The sequence below is a fragment of the Homalodisca vitripennis genome, chromosome 1, assembly GCF_021130785.1.
Source record: "Homalodisca vitripennis isolate AUS2020 chromosome 1, UT_GWSS_2.1, whole genome shotgun sequence".
NCBI lineage: Eukaryota > Metazoa > Arthropoda > Insecta > Hemiptera > Cicadellidae > Homalodisca > Homalodisca vitripennis.
Window position 1 is genome coordinate 135,443,234 of NC_060207.1, and position 21,147 is coordinate 135,464,380.

At 34.6% G+C, this 21,147-nt stretch overlaps 1 protein-coding gene across 2 annotated transcripts in view; it reads left to right on the top strand.

Moving 5' to 3' along the window:
• LOC124371702 overlaps nt 1–21,147 on the top strand; it is an 85,344-nt gene that overhangs the window by 27,972 nt on the left and 36,225 nt on the right. Inside the window, exon 1 of one of the 2 annotated variants that reach the window (XM_046830039.1) lies at nt 3,190–3,465. The exons of the other annotated variant lie outside the window; for it this stretch is intronic. Within the exon in view, the coding sequence (XP_046685995.1) occupies nt 3,205–3,465 (261 nt within the window). The 5' untranslated portion in view covers nt 3,190–3,204. Of the gene's footprint in view, nt 1–3,189; nt 3,466–21,147 lie in introns of those variants that run through there. 2 annotated transcript variants of the gene reach the window in all.

Below are 21,147 nucleotides of genomic sequence, written 5' to 3' on the forward strand. Positions count from 1 at the left end.
ATCAAAATGCTTGTAATTGGAAGGTTATGTACTGATGTACTGATAGGACATGATATCACGAAACTACATACAAATGTTACTGTAGACTTTGGGGGACCAAGATCATCTTTCTCCGTTTGTAACGTTGCCTGTGCTAATGTGGAACCACCATCATTATTTCAGCACATGACTAAAGATTGTCGACCTGTTGTGACTAAGACAAGGCGGTTTTTTGGGGAAGATGAAAAATTTGTACAATGTGAAATACAGTCTCTTCTGAAAGATGGTGTTATCGAGGAAAGTGTTTCTCCATGGCGAGCTCAAGTGCTCATTGCCAAAAATGAAAACCACAAGAAACGACTTGTAATAGACTATTCTCAGACAGAAAATAAATTTACATTATTGGATGCTTATCCTTTGCCAGATATCGAATCACTTGTGTTAAAAATTGCTAAATTTGATACTTTTAGTTCATTGGATTTGTCTAGTGCTTATCATCAGATACCAATTCCAGAGCATGAAAAACAACTTACCGCTTTTGAAGCTAATGGGCAGTTGTATCAGTTCAAACGCATTCCTTTTGGAGTAACCAACGGCGTGTCCGCTTTCCAAAGGACTATAAATAAGATTATTTCAGAAGAAGGACTCGAAGGTACTTTCGCATATATTGATGATGTTACAATAGGAGGAATGGGTAAACAAGATCATGATAAAAATTTAGAAAAGTTTATGGCTGTGGCTAAGAAATACAATCTAACATTGAACCTGAAGAAATGTAAATTTGCTCGAGATACTATATCTATCCTTGGTTATCAAATCAGAAATAGAACTATACGTCCCGACCCAGAGAGATTACAACCACTTTTGGACATGCCTCTGCCTCATGATGCTGCTTCTCTTAAACGAACACTTGGATTGTTATCATACTACTCCAAATGGATACCAATGTTTTCTGACAAGATTAGAAGTTTAGTAAGCTGTAAGAATTTTCCTATTGAACCAACCTCCATTGCCGCTAGTGATTTTCAAAACATTAAGAAGGATATAGAAAGATCATTTCTTGTGACTGTTGAACCGGAAAATCAATTGATAGTCGAAACTGATGCTTCAGGAGTTGCAATAGCTGCTACACTGAGCCAAAATGGACGTCCTGTTGCCTTCTTTTTTAGGACTTTGTCTGGAAGTGAAAAACAACACTCAACAGTAGAAAGAGAAGCACAGGCCATCGTAGAATCTATAAAGAAATGGAGACATTTTTTGTTAGGGAGACAATTTATTCTCTTAACTGATCAAAAAGCTTTGTCATTTATTTTTGACCAAAAACATTATAGCAGAATTAAAAATGACAAAATCATGCGCTGGCGACTAGAGCTTTCTCCTTTCTCGTACGACATTCAATATCGACCTGGTAAAGAAAACGTTTCTGCAGGACGCACTCTCCCGGATCTGTAATGCATCTACGACTGACAACAAACTTTTTGAAATGCACTAGGCTCTTTGTCATCCAGGAATAACGCGTTTCTATCACTGGGTACGCAGCAAGAATTTGCCATATTCTTTGAATGAGATCAAATCAATGAATCTTGTCCTATTTGTTCAGAGGTCAAACCTAGATTCCACAAACAAACCAACACATTGTTAAAGGCCACTTCACCTTTTGAAAGACTCAATATTGATTTTAAAGGACCACTACCACCGTCAAGTAGAAATCGTTATATGTTAAATAATGTTGACGAGTACTCTCGCTTCCCATTCTCTCACCCCTGCAAAGAGATGACTTCGAGTACTGTGATAGAATGTTTGGAAAATTTGTTCTCTGTTTATTGGATACCAAATTACATCCATTCTGATAGAGGCAAATCATTTTTGTCTGATGAAATAAGGACATATCTTCATCAAAAGGGGATTGCTAAAAAATGTTGTTATAAACGGTAATACAAATAGTCTACGTAAAGAATTTATAGATGATCAGATTTCGACAAATTTTGGGTGTGTAGGAATGATTCAGCGCGCAAGCTTGACTGTTCACAGTATATTATTATTATTCGGTTTGTTTCTAAATCCCGTTCGAGAATTCGACAGGGAACCGTAGTACATTATCATGCTGCTAACACCTCACCGCCATATCTGAGGCTGACGAGCGTCCACAGGTTTGGCCTGGGTGTTGAATTATTTAAGAGTGACAACGCCACAGTAACAGCTGGTTAGCGAGACACGGCTATCAGCTGATTGATGGGGAGCCACGGCTGCCATAATTACCTCGACTCTCGGGCTACAGACCAGGCGCAACACTATGAGTCATGGAGGCCTTAGAAATCCTACAATCATTCATTCATGTCTCACCCCACTAGTAAAGTAATGGACAATTTTTAAATTTGGTTAAAAACCAAATTTATGTTGATTGAGATTTATTTATTTACAAGTAAGTAGCCATTATTTCTCCAATTTGTATATGTAATCGCTAAATAAAACTACGAGAAAACAAGGTATGAGAATTAACAAGAAAACTAAAAGAAATAAAGGCCTACAAATACATCTATTATGGATTATCTTTGTGTAATCTAGTGAAATTATTTTTTTATTCCTCGCATTTTAATCTTCTATTTACATTATCAGTCTAGGCTGGCAATCAATTAAAGATTGTAGTTTCTCCAACAGCCGATTGTCGACTACAGTGCGTTTATTTCGTAAAATAATTCAAATGCAAAAGTTTAATTTACTTTGTAAGCACCAAAAACACAGACTTCGAGAACAATATATACAATGTACACACTGCTTAGACATTGGGTACGATTTCATTTGAAACCCCGTAGAAAGTTATTCACTTCGAACCTAGTCCAAATACAAAAATAATACAACTCTTGTTACTCTAGGTACATTCCGAATCAAATCTCTAACGTGTTTTATATGTGTTATCACTTATCAGATAGATGTAGGCTTTAGGTAGAAGCCTAGGTAATATATACAGTATCATTATAATTACATATGTAACTTTATAAGATACTTTTCAGATGCTTCGGAACGTTATACATCAACATATATATTTCTGAATAGTTTACATATTATTTTAATTGCCATGAGCAGTTTTATGTGGCAGACCATTTCATAGAGTGTATATAGTCATGATGGAAATTCCAGTTATAAATGTTTACAAATATTTCAAAGTTGATACATCCATCAATATTGTGATAATTAAATAGTAATTCTTAGTTATCTCAGAATCCCATGACCCACACTGATAATCTGTTGTCACTCGTTGGTGAAGTCACTGAACCGGCTGACAATGGAGCTGGGCATACGCTATGCTGCCACTGCCCTGCCACTGCCACTACACTGTCAGTCGCACGCCACCCGTTCTACCGCCAAGCCGCAATGCTGCGTTACTCTCTCTTCGCTCGCGTGCTCGTAGTGTTTATTATCAAATGTGTACTCTCTGTTGCCTCGCATGATTATCACTTGGATGATAATGTTAGAAAAGCTATAAAGGTAACATAGTTATGAAGACTAATATTAACTCTTTAAATGTACAATATTGGCATATTTATCTCACTCATTATCAAAGTACAACATAGTTTTGCAAACCGCAGTATTAGCAAATAGTGAATTTACAATTAACTGTCTAAAATTAAGATTTAATATTTGTTATTTCTGTGAAACTAGTGTGACTTCAGCGACAACCTAACTGCACTGGTTGTGTTTAAAAACAAAGCGTAAACACGCTACTAACAGAGTGAATAAGTGAATGTTTTTCATTCTTAACGGAATATCAAGGACAATTTGTTATACCAGTACGTATATTAAACTTTTACATATATTAGTTTAGAGATGTGAAAGTTATCTAAATTGTCATAATATACACACTTTATAGTACCTATATATTTGGTGTTAAAACAGTCAGACATTATTTTTGGTTAATTTCTTAAAATTTAAAATAAAAATTATAATTTGGAAATGTCTTTAAGTGAATGAGACAGGTTTTTCGGCACATTTGGAAGTTCGAGAGTTACTTGGCGAAGAAGAACGCTCCTTATCTCAAAAGTTTAAAATAGCAACTGTAATGTACGGAATACAACATTTAACTAAGAGCTGATTCTTATTTATAACTGTTTCTTATTTCGTATATTTTAGAATCTTTCTGAAACTCTCACACATTTATATCGAATCGCAGCTCTGGTGATTGTGTTTCATAAAAAATATATATTTATGAAATTTAAGTTTTTAATAACGAGAAAATCCCGTTTCCCTCACATGTTAGTTTGTATCTAAAACATTGCAGTATAACTCTACACAGGATGAGTGATAATTATATGAAACGTCCCTATCAACTCATTTTGTAACAATAACATTATAGAAATAAGAAACTTAGGGAACTTTTTGTAGATGAATGGAACTTACCTAATCCAAAAGTGTGTTGAAAAGTGTTGGGGATGTTTCACAAAGGGGGTTCCATCCCCACTGCCGAACTTAAGCAGCAATGCCCCTTTGTGGTAAATCATCAGATATATAACGAATCCAATGCAGTTTGTAACTATATAAAGATTATTTGTATTCGTTATATAGATATTCAAGATCAAAATTTCATTTTGACACATTACAAAATTACATATCATTCAAACACTGGGAAAGGTTAAATTGTAAGAAATATTCATTATTACATTGGCTTTAGAGATTAAAATACAAATATTAACCCTGATTAAAATAACTTAACTACCAACAAAATGGAGGTTTTTGTCCCTGTCATGAGTTTTTTTTATTATTCTTTTTTTATTTTATTTATTTTTTAAATTTCATTTAAGCCTCAGCGTCAGCTATGCCGGCTTCGAAGTGCACTGATTTCTATTGTCAAAGTACATGATTGGACTCCCCGGGATTTAATATTACAAGTTATTATTAAGTCTATAGTTACATGTGTTACTACGTCTCATGATTGTACACAGCTCCTTTACAAATTATGATTCTGTAAATTCTCGTTCCCGTCATGTTTACCCATAAACCAATGTAAAATTTTATATATATATATATATATATATATATATATATCGAGTCTTATTTTTATATTTATAAATGAAGCTTCATGCAATATTGAAAATCTATAGGCCAGTTCGTTCTCGAGATATCGAGACATATGATTTTTTTAGTCTCTCGAGTGTTCGGCCAATAATTAAACAATGATAAAATATTTACTATGGTATTTATTGGTACTGCATATATTTAAAAAAAAAACTTACCGCTAAGCTTCACTTTAATGTTTTCAACAAATATTTTATATTTTTACAAGATAAAATAATCAATTGAAACTATTCTATTATTAACATTTCAAAAAATCCTGAAAAAAGCATGTGTTGGTTAAAACTTCTATGATTCCCTTCATTACAGTAACAAATCTTAATATTTTTATAAGATTTCCGTTACAAATTTACCAGTGGAATTAACCACATTAAAAAAATAAATATTAAAACTTACCATATTGAAAGCTACTTCAGCGTCCCAAAAGAGTTCCTCGTTAAGTTAGAAGAAATCACGTAGTTGGCAGCCTTTTATCATTCACCTCCGCAATATTAAGATATTCTTAATTCGGGGTTACAACAAGCTATAAACTGCTAAACTGCGCTATTACAGCGGTTAGCGCCGGCGATGGCGGTTGTCGGGAGCAGTTTAATGACAGGATACTCACTCACGCCTCGGGCTCAGCTTAACATTAATTTAGTATTTGTAGTCAACGATCTCGGCCAGCTAGCTCACTTGAGCATACATCGATTGGCAGTTGTTGGGATATTCGCCTTTGGAATCTGAAGGGGCTGTGTTTCGATACTATAACGTAGTTAGAATTTCATTTTAAAATAACAATACATTTCTACGTGTCGTTTCTGACAAGAACATGCAATCCTCTGGATTCACACTTACAACCCCTTAAGGTATCTTCCTTGAAAACAGGTTAATCAATTTTTATCATTCCACATTTTGGTGATTGAAGTCGTTATTTCGGCTATCTAAATTCAATCCTACGAAAACATAGTAGAAATTAATAATATTATTTTATTTCCTGTCTTTATTTATTTATCAATGCTGGTATACGCAGCATCAAAATCATACGCTATTTTCAAAATCAAACTCTTTATCCTACTGAGCAAAACATAAGTAGGCATACATCTAAACTTCGGTCACAACACGTCTATTTCTGGCTCCTAGTGAGTTTGTCTTGATAATAATATTAATGATAATACTCTTTATTGCATCAACAATAGTTACAATTGCATTGCATGCGTCATAAAATGGAACTTAAGTTGAAACTTAAATTGAAATTTTAAAATAAAACCATCATAAATTATTAGACCTATTTTTCATAAACACAGTATGTCCTAAAGCACACAGCATAAACATGTCATTTGGTCTTTATTTATCTATATCAGAACCGGGTTATGTGTTAATACTCTTGAATAACTTAATTAATTTCTAACGTTTTCATCCCAGCGGCTCATTATGAACTCATCAACAGAGTAAAAGACACCAGGAAGTGTTTTAGTCGAGCTTTAAATTGATTGGTATCGTTTAAATTTTTAATACCCTTAAGGAGCCTGTTGATTAGCCTGACACCAACTTGGGACGGTAAGCGTCCATAAGCCGTCGTTCTGTGCTAATCGAGACGGAAGTTGTCCCTGCCTCTAGTCCCGTACTGGTGGATATCCCTGCCCCGTCCCAACTCACATTTGAGTCGACAGTACAGGATAACCTCTAAAATGAAGAGAAAGGGTAAAGTCAGTAATCCAAGACTCCTGAAGGCGTCTTTGCACAACTCTCTGGGGTTCAATTTTAACAACATTCTAACGGCTTTCTTTTGAGATCTAAAAACTCTTTGAAACATGTTTTTGGAACAACTGCCCCACAATCTCAAGCCGTAAGACAGATATGGATGTATGAGACCAAAGTAGGCAAGTTTTAAAACATCCAAAGAACAACAATTTGCAAGGTTGCGCAGGACATAAATGCCCGAGGCAACCTTAGAGCAAACGCTCTCAACGTGGGTGTTCCATGTCAGCCCCGTCGATCAAGGTACATTCCAAGGAACTTGGTGGATTCAGCTTCATCCAGAAGAACGTCGTCCACCATCACCGCGGGCCGGAGCTCTTGGTCGTCATGCTGCCGAAGACAGAAGTTCATGACGTTTGATTAGAAACTGTTTGTTTTCAAATTGATTCTGGAAAAATACTCGATACATGAATTAATTTCAATGAAACACTTTATTTCAAGATCGTGTTTTGATTTTGATGTGATGCAAAGAGTCGTGTCGTCAGAATATTGAATCACTTTTCCATATTGGATTGATGAGTTCAACCTGTTGACGTATATCAGGAAAAGGACTGGCCCAAGTATTGATCCTTGGGGGGACACCATAAGGCATTTTTACCTTCTCTGATAGAGTAATCCCAATTTACACGCACTGCCCCCTATCTTCCAGATAAGACGAGATCCACTTATGCGGCAGACCCCGAATATCACTTGTTCACAAATGGTGCATCAGTTGATAACCCGATGAAGAACATATACATACATACGTTGGACAGAAACGCTCATTATTAACTAACTTCTATCTATTTCCGGTGTAAGGGGGAAATCCTCATTAAAGTTCATGGAACTTCCCAAAATAATTGTTTATAAGGTTTTGCGTTATAGAGAAGTCTTGTTGATTTCGGTTTATAGTCTGGGAAGAATGGATCGTTGAGGCACGTTATTGTTCATTTCGCCTTTTTCTCTTAAGTCACTGTTAAAATGGCATATCATAATGTCAAGAAAGCCCACTAGGCTGGAGTATCTAATGTGAAAAAATTCACAGCTTTGTTCATGGTTGGTTTTATAACAGAGTTTAAATTGTATTTACGATTCATTAGACGTTTTTAATTAGTCATTAGCGCAATCGGAGTAAAAAGTGATATTCACTTGGTCTTGTTTATCTACATTACACTACTAACCAAGCACTGTTTAGTTTATATTATTTTTAAAATATTTAAACGTAAACATATGTTTCAGCTACTGTCGAACTTCAGGTGAAAGTGTCAACAGCTGTTTAGTGCCAGTTAAATTTGGGTTATGAAACGTAAATATTACAATTTTTTGCGAATTCCAAAATACTTCAGGTAGCTTTTTCAATATTTCTTTTTATATAAACCTTCCTCGGATTTCAACGAATATTTTACAAAAGAATTAGCCGGGTTGGTACAGTCATTCTCGAGATTAGCAACTCATTTTGCGATTAATTTTTATTTATAAAAACCAAAATTAAATACAGACCTTTATAAACGTCTTGGTGAGGAGAAGCCAAGTGTTGGTTGCAATTTGCTCCTTGTAAATTCTCAATTCATTCTTTAAAACTTGTATTCCGGCTGTAATTTACTTTTATATCAGTTCCAAACTAGAAGCAAATTTACATAATTTCTATGAATAGATGCCAATGATTAATTTACTTTTTTGAAATTACATTATCATTAACAAGTCAACAACACAAAAATATACTTTGCTGTTTTTGTGTTACCATAAATATTAATATATTCATATCAGTTTGCTGGTATTGAAAATAAAAAGTAGGAGTACAATAGTTTTAAGTTGACAGACAGAGTATCAGTTTATAAAACAGTGATAATATTACATAAGACTAGACGTGAGGGAATAACCCACACCGATCACGTGACTAGTGTGTGTGAGGCATTGATGTTACTGCATTATGAATGGCCATATTACAATTGGACACTGGCCAAATCACCTACTCCTAGACTATACTTCCGGGCATTGTAACCTTGCAGCTGCAGCGATGCTAGTGCTGGGGATAATCTCAGTTCCTTGGGAACACGGTAACAGCTATCCCTTACTAATATGAGTGAATATTGACTAGAATGTGTTTTTACTAACCACACTGTATTTATTATTTTTGGTAAAAATCAATTCATTGTTAGGTCCTGTTAGCCAAAATCGACTTTAAAATTATTATTTAAAATATATAGGTTTTATACAATATATAACTTATAAATTTCATTACAAATTTGTAGATGTGGGGTGGAAAATGGTCTTTACATATCTTTAAATTTTGAATACATCTTACAACCATAATTCATTTGGGAACATTTTGTGAACATTTAGCTTAATAATTGGCGACAAAACGTGGTGAATTACGTTAACATGAGGGGTGTACTGGTGCCGGAACGCTTTTACGTTACTCCTTTAGTGGAACAACAATTATTTGAAATGTGAAATGTGTTCGAGAGACTAAGGAACTGTACTAGCAGTTGTGAACTGTGTTGTTGTTGAATTTGTTGTGTACGTTTTTACTTGATATTTTACTCCATTGCAGTTCTGTTATTTTAAGTGTTTCATGTCTAAACTAACCAAGAAAAAGTGGATTCAAATCGGTTTGTTGGAGTCGACGGCTCTGTGACACGATCCTATTCTCAACTCTTAATACTCTGTCAGTGTAAACACTACGAGATACTAAGCTATATATCAGTTCCAAGTTGTTAGAGTTAGTTTACTCAATTTGTATTGTTACTAAAAGCAGTTTTGTACTTTTTATAATTGAAGGGCTAAGTTGATGAAGGAGGTATGTAACAAAAACAAGTTTAGAAGATATGAGCTTTCAAAAGATTTTACCTTACTACTTTTTTGTATGAAAATTATTCCATTTACTTTGATGTAAGTATACTACTATGGGTATTTTGGGTCTTTTCTATTAAAACTGTGTAATCTGACTATATTTAGTATTAAAAAAATAATTTTCTTTTGTACATACCTCGTTCTTCCATTAACAATGGAATTATTCTTAGATATTTTCAAATGATGTTAAAAGGTATTAAAATTGAAAACTACTGATAAATTTAATAAAAAATGTATTAAAAATTACAAATTTGTGTACAAAATCTTTGTTCTTAAGAGGTTTTATTGCAATTCATTTAGAATTTGAATGTACCACCACCAGTGATGCTCAGGGATAAATTGGAGCTGCTCCCTCAGGTTTTCAAGTTTGGCTTTCTTGATCGAGCCTGTTTTTCTTTATTAGCCTATGAATAGAGACTCTTCTTCTTCCAGTTTAGGCACACTTTTCAAGGAATGAAAAATTTTTACTTTTCTGAATGAAGTAAATTCATCATAAACAAGTTTTGAATGGTAATAGCCGTACTCATCAACACGGAGCCACTTTATATGGTCTCTGAAATGTACTTGGCTGTTCCCCATATCTTTTTTCTGTTGTATAGTTTCATATTGGTCATCAAGGTATTAGTATCTCTAAAATTATATGTCATGTCAATGACTTTATTCTTCCTACTGGGATTTTACAATAATTTCCCTGTACTCCTCAGAAGAGTATATGTGCTGATGTTTTCTTAAATTTTTCTCAATACGGCGAAATCTCTGTCAGAATCTAGGTATGTATGACCTACCTCTGGGAATTTGTGGTCAATTGTTTTAAATTGACGCTTGTGTACTAGATATTGGTAAAGACAAATTAAGATGAAATTTTTCTTTTGACCTGAACAAGAGTCTGACCATATAACCAGATGGTCTTTGTTTCTTAGAGACTCTTCGACTTCCAGAGCTGTTAGTAGACAGCTTAGTATCTCACTGCTGCCTCTTGATGCTTGGTCTTCTGTCCATGTAACAGAAGAGGGCTTTGTCAACCTCTTTGGTTACTATATGTAGGCCAAAGTTGTACAGCCACATTTGTCGCAAATAAAAACGCCTTATATGTACTGAGTCGGGGAAGCGGCATGGTCTGTTGCAAGACAATGGTGAGAAATGCTATATTCTCCAAGTTTTTAGCCTTTTCTCTATCAGATCTCAATGCATCAAATGCAGCATGATAGTTAATAACATGCTCTTCATCTGCTGAATTAGCATCACAGGTACTACACGTATCACTCTTAGGGTGACCAAAAGAGAGATTGTATTCTGTTTCAAACACTTTACGGTAAGTACATTCCTTAACGCGGAAAGCATCATCTAAGTCTTCTTCAGAGCACTGTTCAAGATAAAGTTTATGCATCTTTGAAACTGAAAGTAGTGGAGAGAGATATTTCTTATAGATGTTCGTGAATAATGCGATTCTACAGAAGGGAACTTTTCAATATGCTGCTTAATGTATTCCCTAACTGTATCAGGTGTCTTGTTAGGTCTGTTATTGTGCTGGCCTCTTCTGCCTGGATTGGGACCACAGTTCCCGTCTTTAATGGACTTTTTGAACAAGATCAATTTTCTTTTTGCTCACACAAAAACAGCGAAGCAAATGCATTTTTGCAAACAACAGTTTGCTTACCTTCAAGAGTAATAACATATTTAAATGAAGCTGCTTTGTGTTTATCTGCACCTTTTCTTTTCCTCTTAGTTGGAGTCATTTTTAGGCAATTGAACAATAATGCATTTTTTGCATTTACATCAAGTTTGTAAAATGAAGGGAAGATGGACTGTCGATTATCAATGGTAAATCGCATGCTGCATTTTAAACGACATTTTTTTCAGGACACAAATTTTATATAAACAATAGATTTTTCAGCTTTAGCTTTCTCCTTTGTAAGACTGATAGGCCTCGCCTTTTTGGCGAGCAATGGCAGCTTTACGCTTTTTCCATTCATTGGGATTTCTCTGACGCTTTCTAGAAACTTTTAGTTTAGAAGAAAATACTTTCTTTTTCTTTCTGACTGGAGGTAAAGAGTTTGGATTCATCCATCTGGGGGGATAGAGACGTTTTTCTTGGGGTTGTTCATTTACTTGTGATGTGACCATAGGCTGATGTACAAAGTCTTGGTTAAAGCAGTTTACTTGCAATGTTCTAATTCCAGTAAAGCCCTCTTCCTCCTCACTTGGTCCCACAATATCACTATTTAGGTCACTGCTGCTGTCACTTACCGTTTGAGGGCATTTTTCCTTGGTTGAACTCTTCAACTATTTCAAAGTCAGATTCACTAGCTTCATTAACATCAGGCTGTTCTCCTCAGCTGTTTTAGTGCATGAAGGAGGTATGTTACATACTTGTTCAACTTTGTAATGGAAGATGGAGGTGTGTGTGCACATGAGTGGTTCATACCATCTTTCTTCTTTGGTAATATTTCATAAGGTTTTTAATGGATCAAGGAGCTATGTTCCAAGACATAGAGGTACTACACTGGAAGAAGGAGGTATATGAACAAAAATTGTTTCATACCTCTTTCTTCCTCCAAGGCTTGGATTAATTTTTGGTAACATAAATTCTTCTTCCATTATACTTCAGAGTTCAGTGTGTAACATACCTCCTTCATCAAGTGTTTATTTTCCTTTTGCAAAGCGTCTAGGAGCGCTAGTGTCAGTGCCATATGTTAGTTTAACACATAACACCTTCATCCATGATGAAAACCCAAATCTTGAAAAAATGTTACATACCTCCTTCTTCCACTTAGCCCTTCAATTAGTTCTCGATAACAATTGTTCAATAGAGTTTAATGTCTTTTTTTGCATAGTGTACACGCGTTGTAGCAACCTCCAAATAAGAATATTGACAACGATCTCGAGCCAAAAATCCCGTATGTCGAAAACGCCGTTTCATCAAACTGCCTACGAATCTATTAGAGAAACTAACAATGTTTAAACCTGTTCAGTAGCCATTGACAAAATTGTATGTTTTGGAGAAACGGAGATTGAAAATGCGTATATAAAGTTCAAGCTTTAATAATATATAATTGTAATAGTTTTTTTTTTTTATTTGTAATAGTATTAAGACTATTGCGTCTTATTCGTAACGGGCTATTTACTTTTGTTAAATTATTTTACATTTGTTAGTATTAAAACAAATCTTAGAGTGTACAGTGCAGGTTAGTTCTAATTCTTCCTCTCAGGGTAAATAAAATCACGTTTTTAGAGGTTATATTTTTTTTAATTTCTACGGGAGTATCCTGGGACTCCAGTTTCGCCGTGAGATTCCATAGCCCACCCCCACTCATCGCGTTCCGATACTGGAACGTTTACGAGTACACCCCTGGTAAACATAAGTAATGATGTTTTAAGTACCCTCCTGGGTGAGTGAGAACCATTAGGATCCTCCTGGGTGAATGGAAGGGCGTTAGTTCACTGTTGCTGTTTGCAATTTTTCTTAATTAATCAGCATTTAAAATATATCGACACAATTTACATATAACTTACGCTCTATATATGTATTTAAGCCAGTAGCCAAATAATGACATACATCCCAGCACAGACACGGCTTTGTATTGTCTACAGCTGCAGCCAGTTATTTATGTGTCTGGTCCAGCAACAACTGGTGTTGAGATGTAGCATCTTTAATAGTTACAGGGTTCTGATCATATTTAGCGCTGATTTTTAAGCCAAGGTGGGAGGTGCACTGTTCTACACGCTAGTGAATGGCGAGGTCTGTCTCGGCAGTATAGTGACCCCAGTAGCAGAAGCCAGTAGTCAAGTAATGACACGTATCCCAGCACAGACACGGCTCTGTATTGTCTACAGCTGCAGCCAGTTATTTGTGTGTTTGGTCCAGCAACAGCTGAAGTGTTGAGATGTGCCATCTTTAATAGTTACAGGGTTCTGATCATATTTAGCGCTGCTGTAAGCCAAGGTGGGAGGTGCACTGTTCTACACGCTGGTGAATGGCAAGGTCTGTCCCGGCAGTATAGTGACCCCAGTAGCAGAAGCCAGTAGCCAAGTAATGACACGTATCACAGCACAGACACGGCTCTGTATTGTCTACAGCTGCAGCCAGTTATTTATGTGTCTGGTCCAGCAACAGCTGAAGTGTTGAGATGCAGCATCTTTAAAGTTGCACCATTGACAGTAATAAATCAGCGTTCATGCTTTATACTAATTAAAAAATAACGTTGAATATTTCCATAATTTATTTAAAAAAATTCTTTACCCAACGTGTGATGCGTTATGCAGTTAATTTTAGATTTACAATTAAAATCTATTGTTACGTGTTTATATTGACATTTACCTGCGGTTTCCCCAGTAATTTTCAAAATAGAAGTTGTAAGCTTCATAGTTAAAGCAACTTATGATGTAATATAATCAAGCTCTATGTTACTATATTATTTTTCAAACGGAAGTTGTCCTTCTTATTACACAAACAGGTAAATATTATTGCAGAGTTGATGGGTTATCGAAATCGAAACTAGGAGAATATCTGGTTCCAAATTATTACATTTACATTTCCGACGCCATACAAATGTCGAAAAGTTAAGCTTGTTGACTTTTGGGACTAATATATATATGGCGCAAGTTTCGGAAACCTTCTTTGATCAAAAAACATCTACTTCCGGTTTTAGATATTTTTGGTATTATACTTGATTTACCGAACCAAGAAAATAAGAAAATACATACGTAGGCTTGAGAAGCTAGCATCTACTTCTCGTGCTTGTAATCTTCTTCCAGTATATGAGAAAGAGTGGAAATTCCTAAGTCCATGCAACATTAGAAAAATTTTCATTTATAACAATGACACGTGATATAACTCTTTCGGACAGCAATCTGGGAAAGAATGGTTCGTTCAGTCATATTAGTGACCGTTCCTCTCTTCTTACTTAGTCCATAAAAATGGCATATCACAACGCCAAGGAATCCAACCAGTGTCGAGTACCTTGTGTGCAAACATTGACAGCTTTGTTCATATAATGGGTTTTTATATAACAGGTTTGAAATAGTATTTTCAATGCATAAATGGTTTAAATTCATTACTGGCGTAATCTGCAGTAAAAGTTAAATAGTAACTTTTGTCTTTGCTATCACTACTTTACACTACTGATCAAAAACTGTACAGACCTACTTAACACGTTCGTTACCGAACAGTACAGTAGCGGTGTGTCATGATACTCGTAGCACGAGACACTGCGTTCCTTGCTAGCCAAAGTTAACATTGTGTACTATAACTAGAATAGTACTGGTGTATAACATTGTGTACTACAGGTAGAGTACCTAGTACTAATATATTTAATGTTAAAAAAACAGAATATTTCCGATTTGAAACACTATAGACAAAAATGCAGATTTGTACCCTGTTGTAGTTAGAGAACGACAGTAATTAGGTATTTTGAGTTTGAGTTATAAGGTAAGCACTTAGATTTGTGTCGCTATAGATCGAATTACAATCGAAAACGGATACGATTCAGAGGTACTGAAAGGTTAATAGCTTGTTGACCAATGGAATCTTTCTTTTCTCATAATTTATAATGCCGCACTTGGGTGTTAATGACGTGTGACATCGTTACGTGTCTGATAGTATGGGACGGTTTAACACGTGGGGTTAGATAAAGTTCATCACCCGATAAACTTGACTGTACTTGCTCTGTACATTCATGTGCAGACTCACTTCTCAGACAGTATTTACAGAGAACAACTGCAGCTAAACATTGCTCAGTCCCGAACAGATTACTTCAACAGTTGGCTCTCTCCCATTAAACCAATTCTCACTAAAACGACCATGTTCCTGGAAGAGTTCCAGTTAGTACCAATTAGTCTTTTGTCACAGACAATTTATTTCGTTGCACTATCAATTTAAAAATTGCAATGCGTCATTGAACCTAATAATTAAAATGTTAATGTGTAAATGGTCATATAATCCAAATAAAATGATTTGGTTTGTCTATGAAAATAAAACGAAATATCAACTTCAAATTTGTTAGAAACAATACTAAATACATTTATGTCCTATCTTTATATTGTAAAAGAATATCAATTCAGTTGATTACTCTACCTTGAGCAATGAATTCGGGACAGTAGTACTCCAAAATATCGTTCAAGAAATAGAATACAATTCCTATTTTATTAAATTTACAATTTGACCCTATGTTTAAATTTTCGCATTTGTGATTGATTTGTTTTTTCAGGAAAACAATTTGTGGATCCTATTCATAAATGACAGTTTGATGGAGATCCTATGGACTTGCAAGATAACTTTTATTTTTACATGGCACTGGTTTTATATACATTAACAACCCTGCCCCGTATAAGTCTGCATTTGAAATGAACATGTACGTCTTGAGACCACACGATCTAGGCAATGTCAGTATATCGAGTCCCTACTTGAATATTTCTACACGATCGATTCTCGAAAAGACAATTTGTTATTTTAAGTATAAATAATGTGTCAAAGACACAAGAATCCTGTAAACATAATTAAAAACAAGAATTATGAAAAAATTACTTCGTAGAAGGCAGAAGTACTTTGGGCTCTGCAGTATTTTGAGGAATGTCTTTATGATAAATAAATGTTATCACCGTCAAATATACAGTTTACGTTTTAATTATGTTATTCCAAGAACTTTAGTGCAGATGGTTTTAATTATTAAGCTCTTTACCAGTTGTCATTTATAGTGCACAGTCATTGAAATGTTATGTTAACCTTAAAACTACGACGTATGAGTCAGTGTAATAATCTTTTAAATTTATTTATTTAAAATATTTAATACGAATATATAACTAAGTAAATGATGCCAAGACTAACGTGTTTTATGAGTCTGCAATGAATGTGCATAGCATGTAAGGTGGTTTCTGACTATGTTTTATGTTCAACATTTATAACAAGTAAAAATAGAATGGGCACAAGGATTATTCCATGGAGGACTCCACATTTTAACTTAGCTGTTCGTGGTAATTTCCTGAAACCTCAACTTTCTGGCGCTGAAGCACCAACTTTCTGAACCGGAAAATTTGGATCTTAGTTAAGACACCGGCTACACAAGACCAAGAACTAGTTGTTTGTATAGGGTTCGCATAGCCCTTGTTTCTGAATCTCCGGAATCGCTCGCTGCAGAAAGATAACAACAGACGGATAAAAATCGTTCGTTGCAACTCATAACTACATGACCATTTAACACGGCAATAACTGTAGACTGTAAATAATGAGAAAATGTGTTTACTTTACATAGGCGTCGGTGATATAACCTGACCTGATCTATTAAATGTTCTAATGTACGAGCACAACATAAATTAATCACCTTCGTAACAGTTAAAAATACCATTCTATATTACAATTAATTAAGAAGACAGTTCATAAAACTACTATTTTCTGCAACAAGAATCAAGAAATAATGTAACTGAGCCCAAAATTATTTGCGAGTATTATAAGGACAGTGTTATAACTATTTCAAATGTGGTTTTAATCAATGTTTCATTAAAAAATGCTTACGTTGAACACTTGTAGGTAGAAGGCAATAGAAATATATATGAATAATATATTACCCATGTATATACAGTACTGTATAAAACACACCGTACCCCAGTTCCACGGTAAGTCGTGGGCTTACGAATAAATGTAGATAAACTGTATATTATTATTGTAATAACAGATCGTCTTATCCTCGGAATTAGTGAAAGGTTTCACTTATTGGTTTGTGTTTCATATTAATTCGTGAAACCGCGTAAAAAGTAAAAAGTTAAACTTGGAGTCTAATCAATGATATATTATTCGAATTTTGTTTCTTCTTTGGTTATTCAGTTTTGCACTCTCAATTCTTATTCTTGTTTTCGGAAAGAAATCTCCTTTCTCTATGCTATCTTCCACCTTTTCCTATTTACATAGACGTTGTTACTAAAATAAAATTCTTTTAATATGCATAAGTCGATGGATAAAATTGTCCATGTTTACTTTAAATATTTGAATGTAGGCCCATTCATTATCCTTCTTAACCCGAGCGCACGATTGTCTATGTAAAGCACCCCAAGGGATTAAACTTACAAAGGAGGACCTTTACGACCCGGAATTTAAATCTGTCACTAACGCGACCCAAGTGTGTCAGGATTAGGCCAAAGGCCAAATTCCTTCCAAGATCAAATCTCCCCACCCAGCACGCGGCCAAACTACCAATGAATGTTCAGTAGAGTCAGTGATAGGTCCCGCAACATTTGGAGCACTTGACTTTCGGTCATCAACTCAACATGTGGTGGTCTGTGAGGATGGCGGTTCTTGTTCTGGTGACTGTCAACTCCCTAGCAGACGACTCTCAGGAAGATGATGACTATGACACTTTCTACGATTACGATGATGAGATCAACACAGAGGATTTTTTAGTATGTCTTTCATTGTTTCATCATATGTAAATATATACTATTTTTTCAGATTAGTTCGTTAATGGTTTTTTTTGTACATTTTGTAATTAAGATGATCGTTAAGGATATTTTATGTCTTGAAAAGAAATATTTTTTAGAAAACTGTATTGTGACTTTAATAAACATAACCTTTATAAATATGTTAAAATAACAATTATAACTTTACAACAGTCAATATACTTCTTTAATCAAAAATATTTCATATAGGTACTAGACATATTTATCTTATATCGTTTAATATGTAACTAGGTTTACTGTTATTTGGCAGCAAGAACTATTATTTCAGAAAATTTACTGTATAACGTGAAACGCCTAATCCTTATCTCGCATTAAAGTGCGGACTCTCGTTTAAGTTTACAATCTATGAGTCTACAACATTATATAAGGCATTTCATACGAGTGTTATATTTTTTTTATCCATACTAATAATTTTACTGTAACACATTTCTGGTTCTGAAGCATAAATGTTTCTTATGTGACGATATTTAGATTTACAGATTATTCGCGAACCCTTTGATTATTCTTCCTTTTTGTTGTTATTTTAGTTGAGGTCTTACCACTGAGATTCAAATTAGTTACATTACTATTTATTCTTCTGTGTTCTTTTTTGATAATTATTCTCAGTTCTTCAACTTATTGTTTAAGTTACGGTATAGTAATGTTGCGTGCCTTTTTTCATATGCATCAATGTTAAAATAATGTTCTCATATTTAGATGTGACTACCGTTATTTAATGTTAATCTCAAATTCCAAGAAAATAATCAAAAGTCAGATTGTTACAAAAAACATAACAGGTGGCTAACAAATGGGAAATCAACTCTAAACGTCTCACTGAGTGCAACTAGGACTAGTCAACATAACTGGTTGACTTTCTGATAAGTCACGTAAATTGTAATACTATGCCTGGCCGTCTGAACGCACTGTTAACTGTTGTTTTAGCGAGACTTTCTTTGTTATACTTGTTGTATGTAAAACTATGGGTAAATACCTCAGTTTTTACTATTGGTTGAACAGATTTAGTAGCCCGTTTTATTTAGAAACTTTTTTAGCTACAAAACAATGCATTTGTGTAACTTCTCTACCGATTCGTAGTCTATTAACGTAATGCAGAGTGTGTTCTGCTTATGGATACCACTTGTTTTTCCATAATTTATATTGCTTTGGTATTCGCCATAGAACATCACTTTGTATGCTCGTATGTTTTACACATAGATTACAATAAGACCAATAGATAGGACATCGGGTGCTCGCAGGTGAAGCCACTGCGGAGCGGCTAATACTCAACAATATGGCGGCGCGGGCGTGAGTCACCCTACTGAGGAGCGTCGCCTTGCACCCCCGCTCTTCACTTCGCCCTTGTCGAGCTTACTGTAGTCACCATACACTCCGCTTACTGACGCGTGTGCTTCCGGCGTGTTGCTAAACATCTTGTTGTTTACTCTTGTTTAACTTGTTTTTGTTGTGGATGATGTTGTCTTCACAAACACACAATGCCTATATCATGTGTTGCTTTTGGATGCTTCACTAAAAAGGAAAAATTAAACTTTCAACCAGAAGATTGTTCCTTCAGGATCAATTTTTTTCAGAATTCGGACTGTTTGATAAAGCGTCAATAAACGAAGGTCAATAAACTAACATTTATAATATATGACTTAAAACCTCCTCCTCTTCTCAACTGAGTATTACAGATTAGTTACAATTAATTTACTGAGTTGTAAAGTTGAAACTATATTTTATTGTACATTTAAGTAATTTTCCATACTTTATTATAATTCATCTATAAATCTTACTTATTGCCTTACTAATTGTATAATAAATGTTTACAGACTTAACAAAATATTTTATTAAACCTTTATACACTTTGTTACAATAATTATGTAAACAAACTTTAGATATTGTATTTTGGGATATTTTGAGCTGAAGGATTATAAGGTTTAAAGTCATGTTTCCCTCATCTAATAATTTACCCGCATATACAAACTTTGCTCATATTATAGTATATATATATATGCAAAAAATAAATAGCAAATAAACTCTTAGTTATTCTTAGTTTAGAGTATTGACTCAGATTGAATTCCTTCCTTAATTACATAACTTATGTGATTTTATTTGAAGTAATTACTGTAAACAAGTACAAATAAAGGGTGTTCTACTCACTTTTTATAATATGCTATAATGTACGATACGAGGAAACAGATGACCCGGCACGGAGCGTTGAGCTCCAAGCGGTCGCGGCACTCGTAAACTAACGGCTCACAAACAATAACTTTCTGGCCAAACCATAAGAGCTAATTAAAAAAGAAAATATGTTCTGAAAACTTCAACTATTCAACAACATTTTCCACCGTTTTTAAACTTGTCTGACCAAAAAAACGGCAAAAGTAGCAGCCGACTAACTTTTTTATGTCAAGTTTTAAAATGTAAACATAATTCTCGACTTTATTTAATTATTTAAATTGCAAAACTAATTTTTTTGAACATTTGAATGATACCACAGGCATCCATAGCTTATTGACTTCACTCATACAAAGTTTCAAAGTATTTTCTTTATTCTAAGTAGGGTAAATCACGAGTTGATTGAAACGGGAGAACTGAATTTTTACACTAATCGGAGCGTAGTTTTGAGTTTCTATCCCACGACAACATGGCGGACCTGGCTTCACCTGCCCCAATGTTGGCAAGATAGGCATAGCCCATCTATTTGGTCTTATTGTAATCTATGGTTTTACACCACAAAGTCGTGCAAAATTACATCGTTATAACTTGAATTATGAACACGAATTTTTAAGTAGATAATTAGTAGACTGATATACAGCAAACCAATCCATGGCTACACGAATGTATGTATGCTAATACACAAATCACCAAATATCCACCAGAGTTTGTTCTTATTTGCCAATAAAGGTTGGATTTGCTTTTGACCTCATAACTATTCTACTGACATTTGACACCCCACTATTATATAGGTAGATGAGATACATATAAGAGAACGCTATTAATATTATATAACACGTTTTATATATGTAACAGAATGAGTTTGATTTTTGAATAGACATCCAATAAGACTTTTAAATATTCTGTACGAAGAAATTACAATACGGA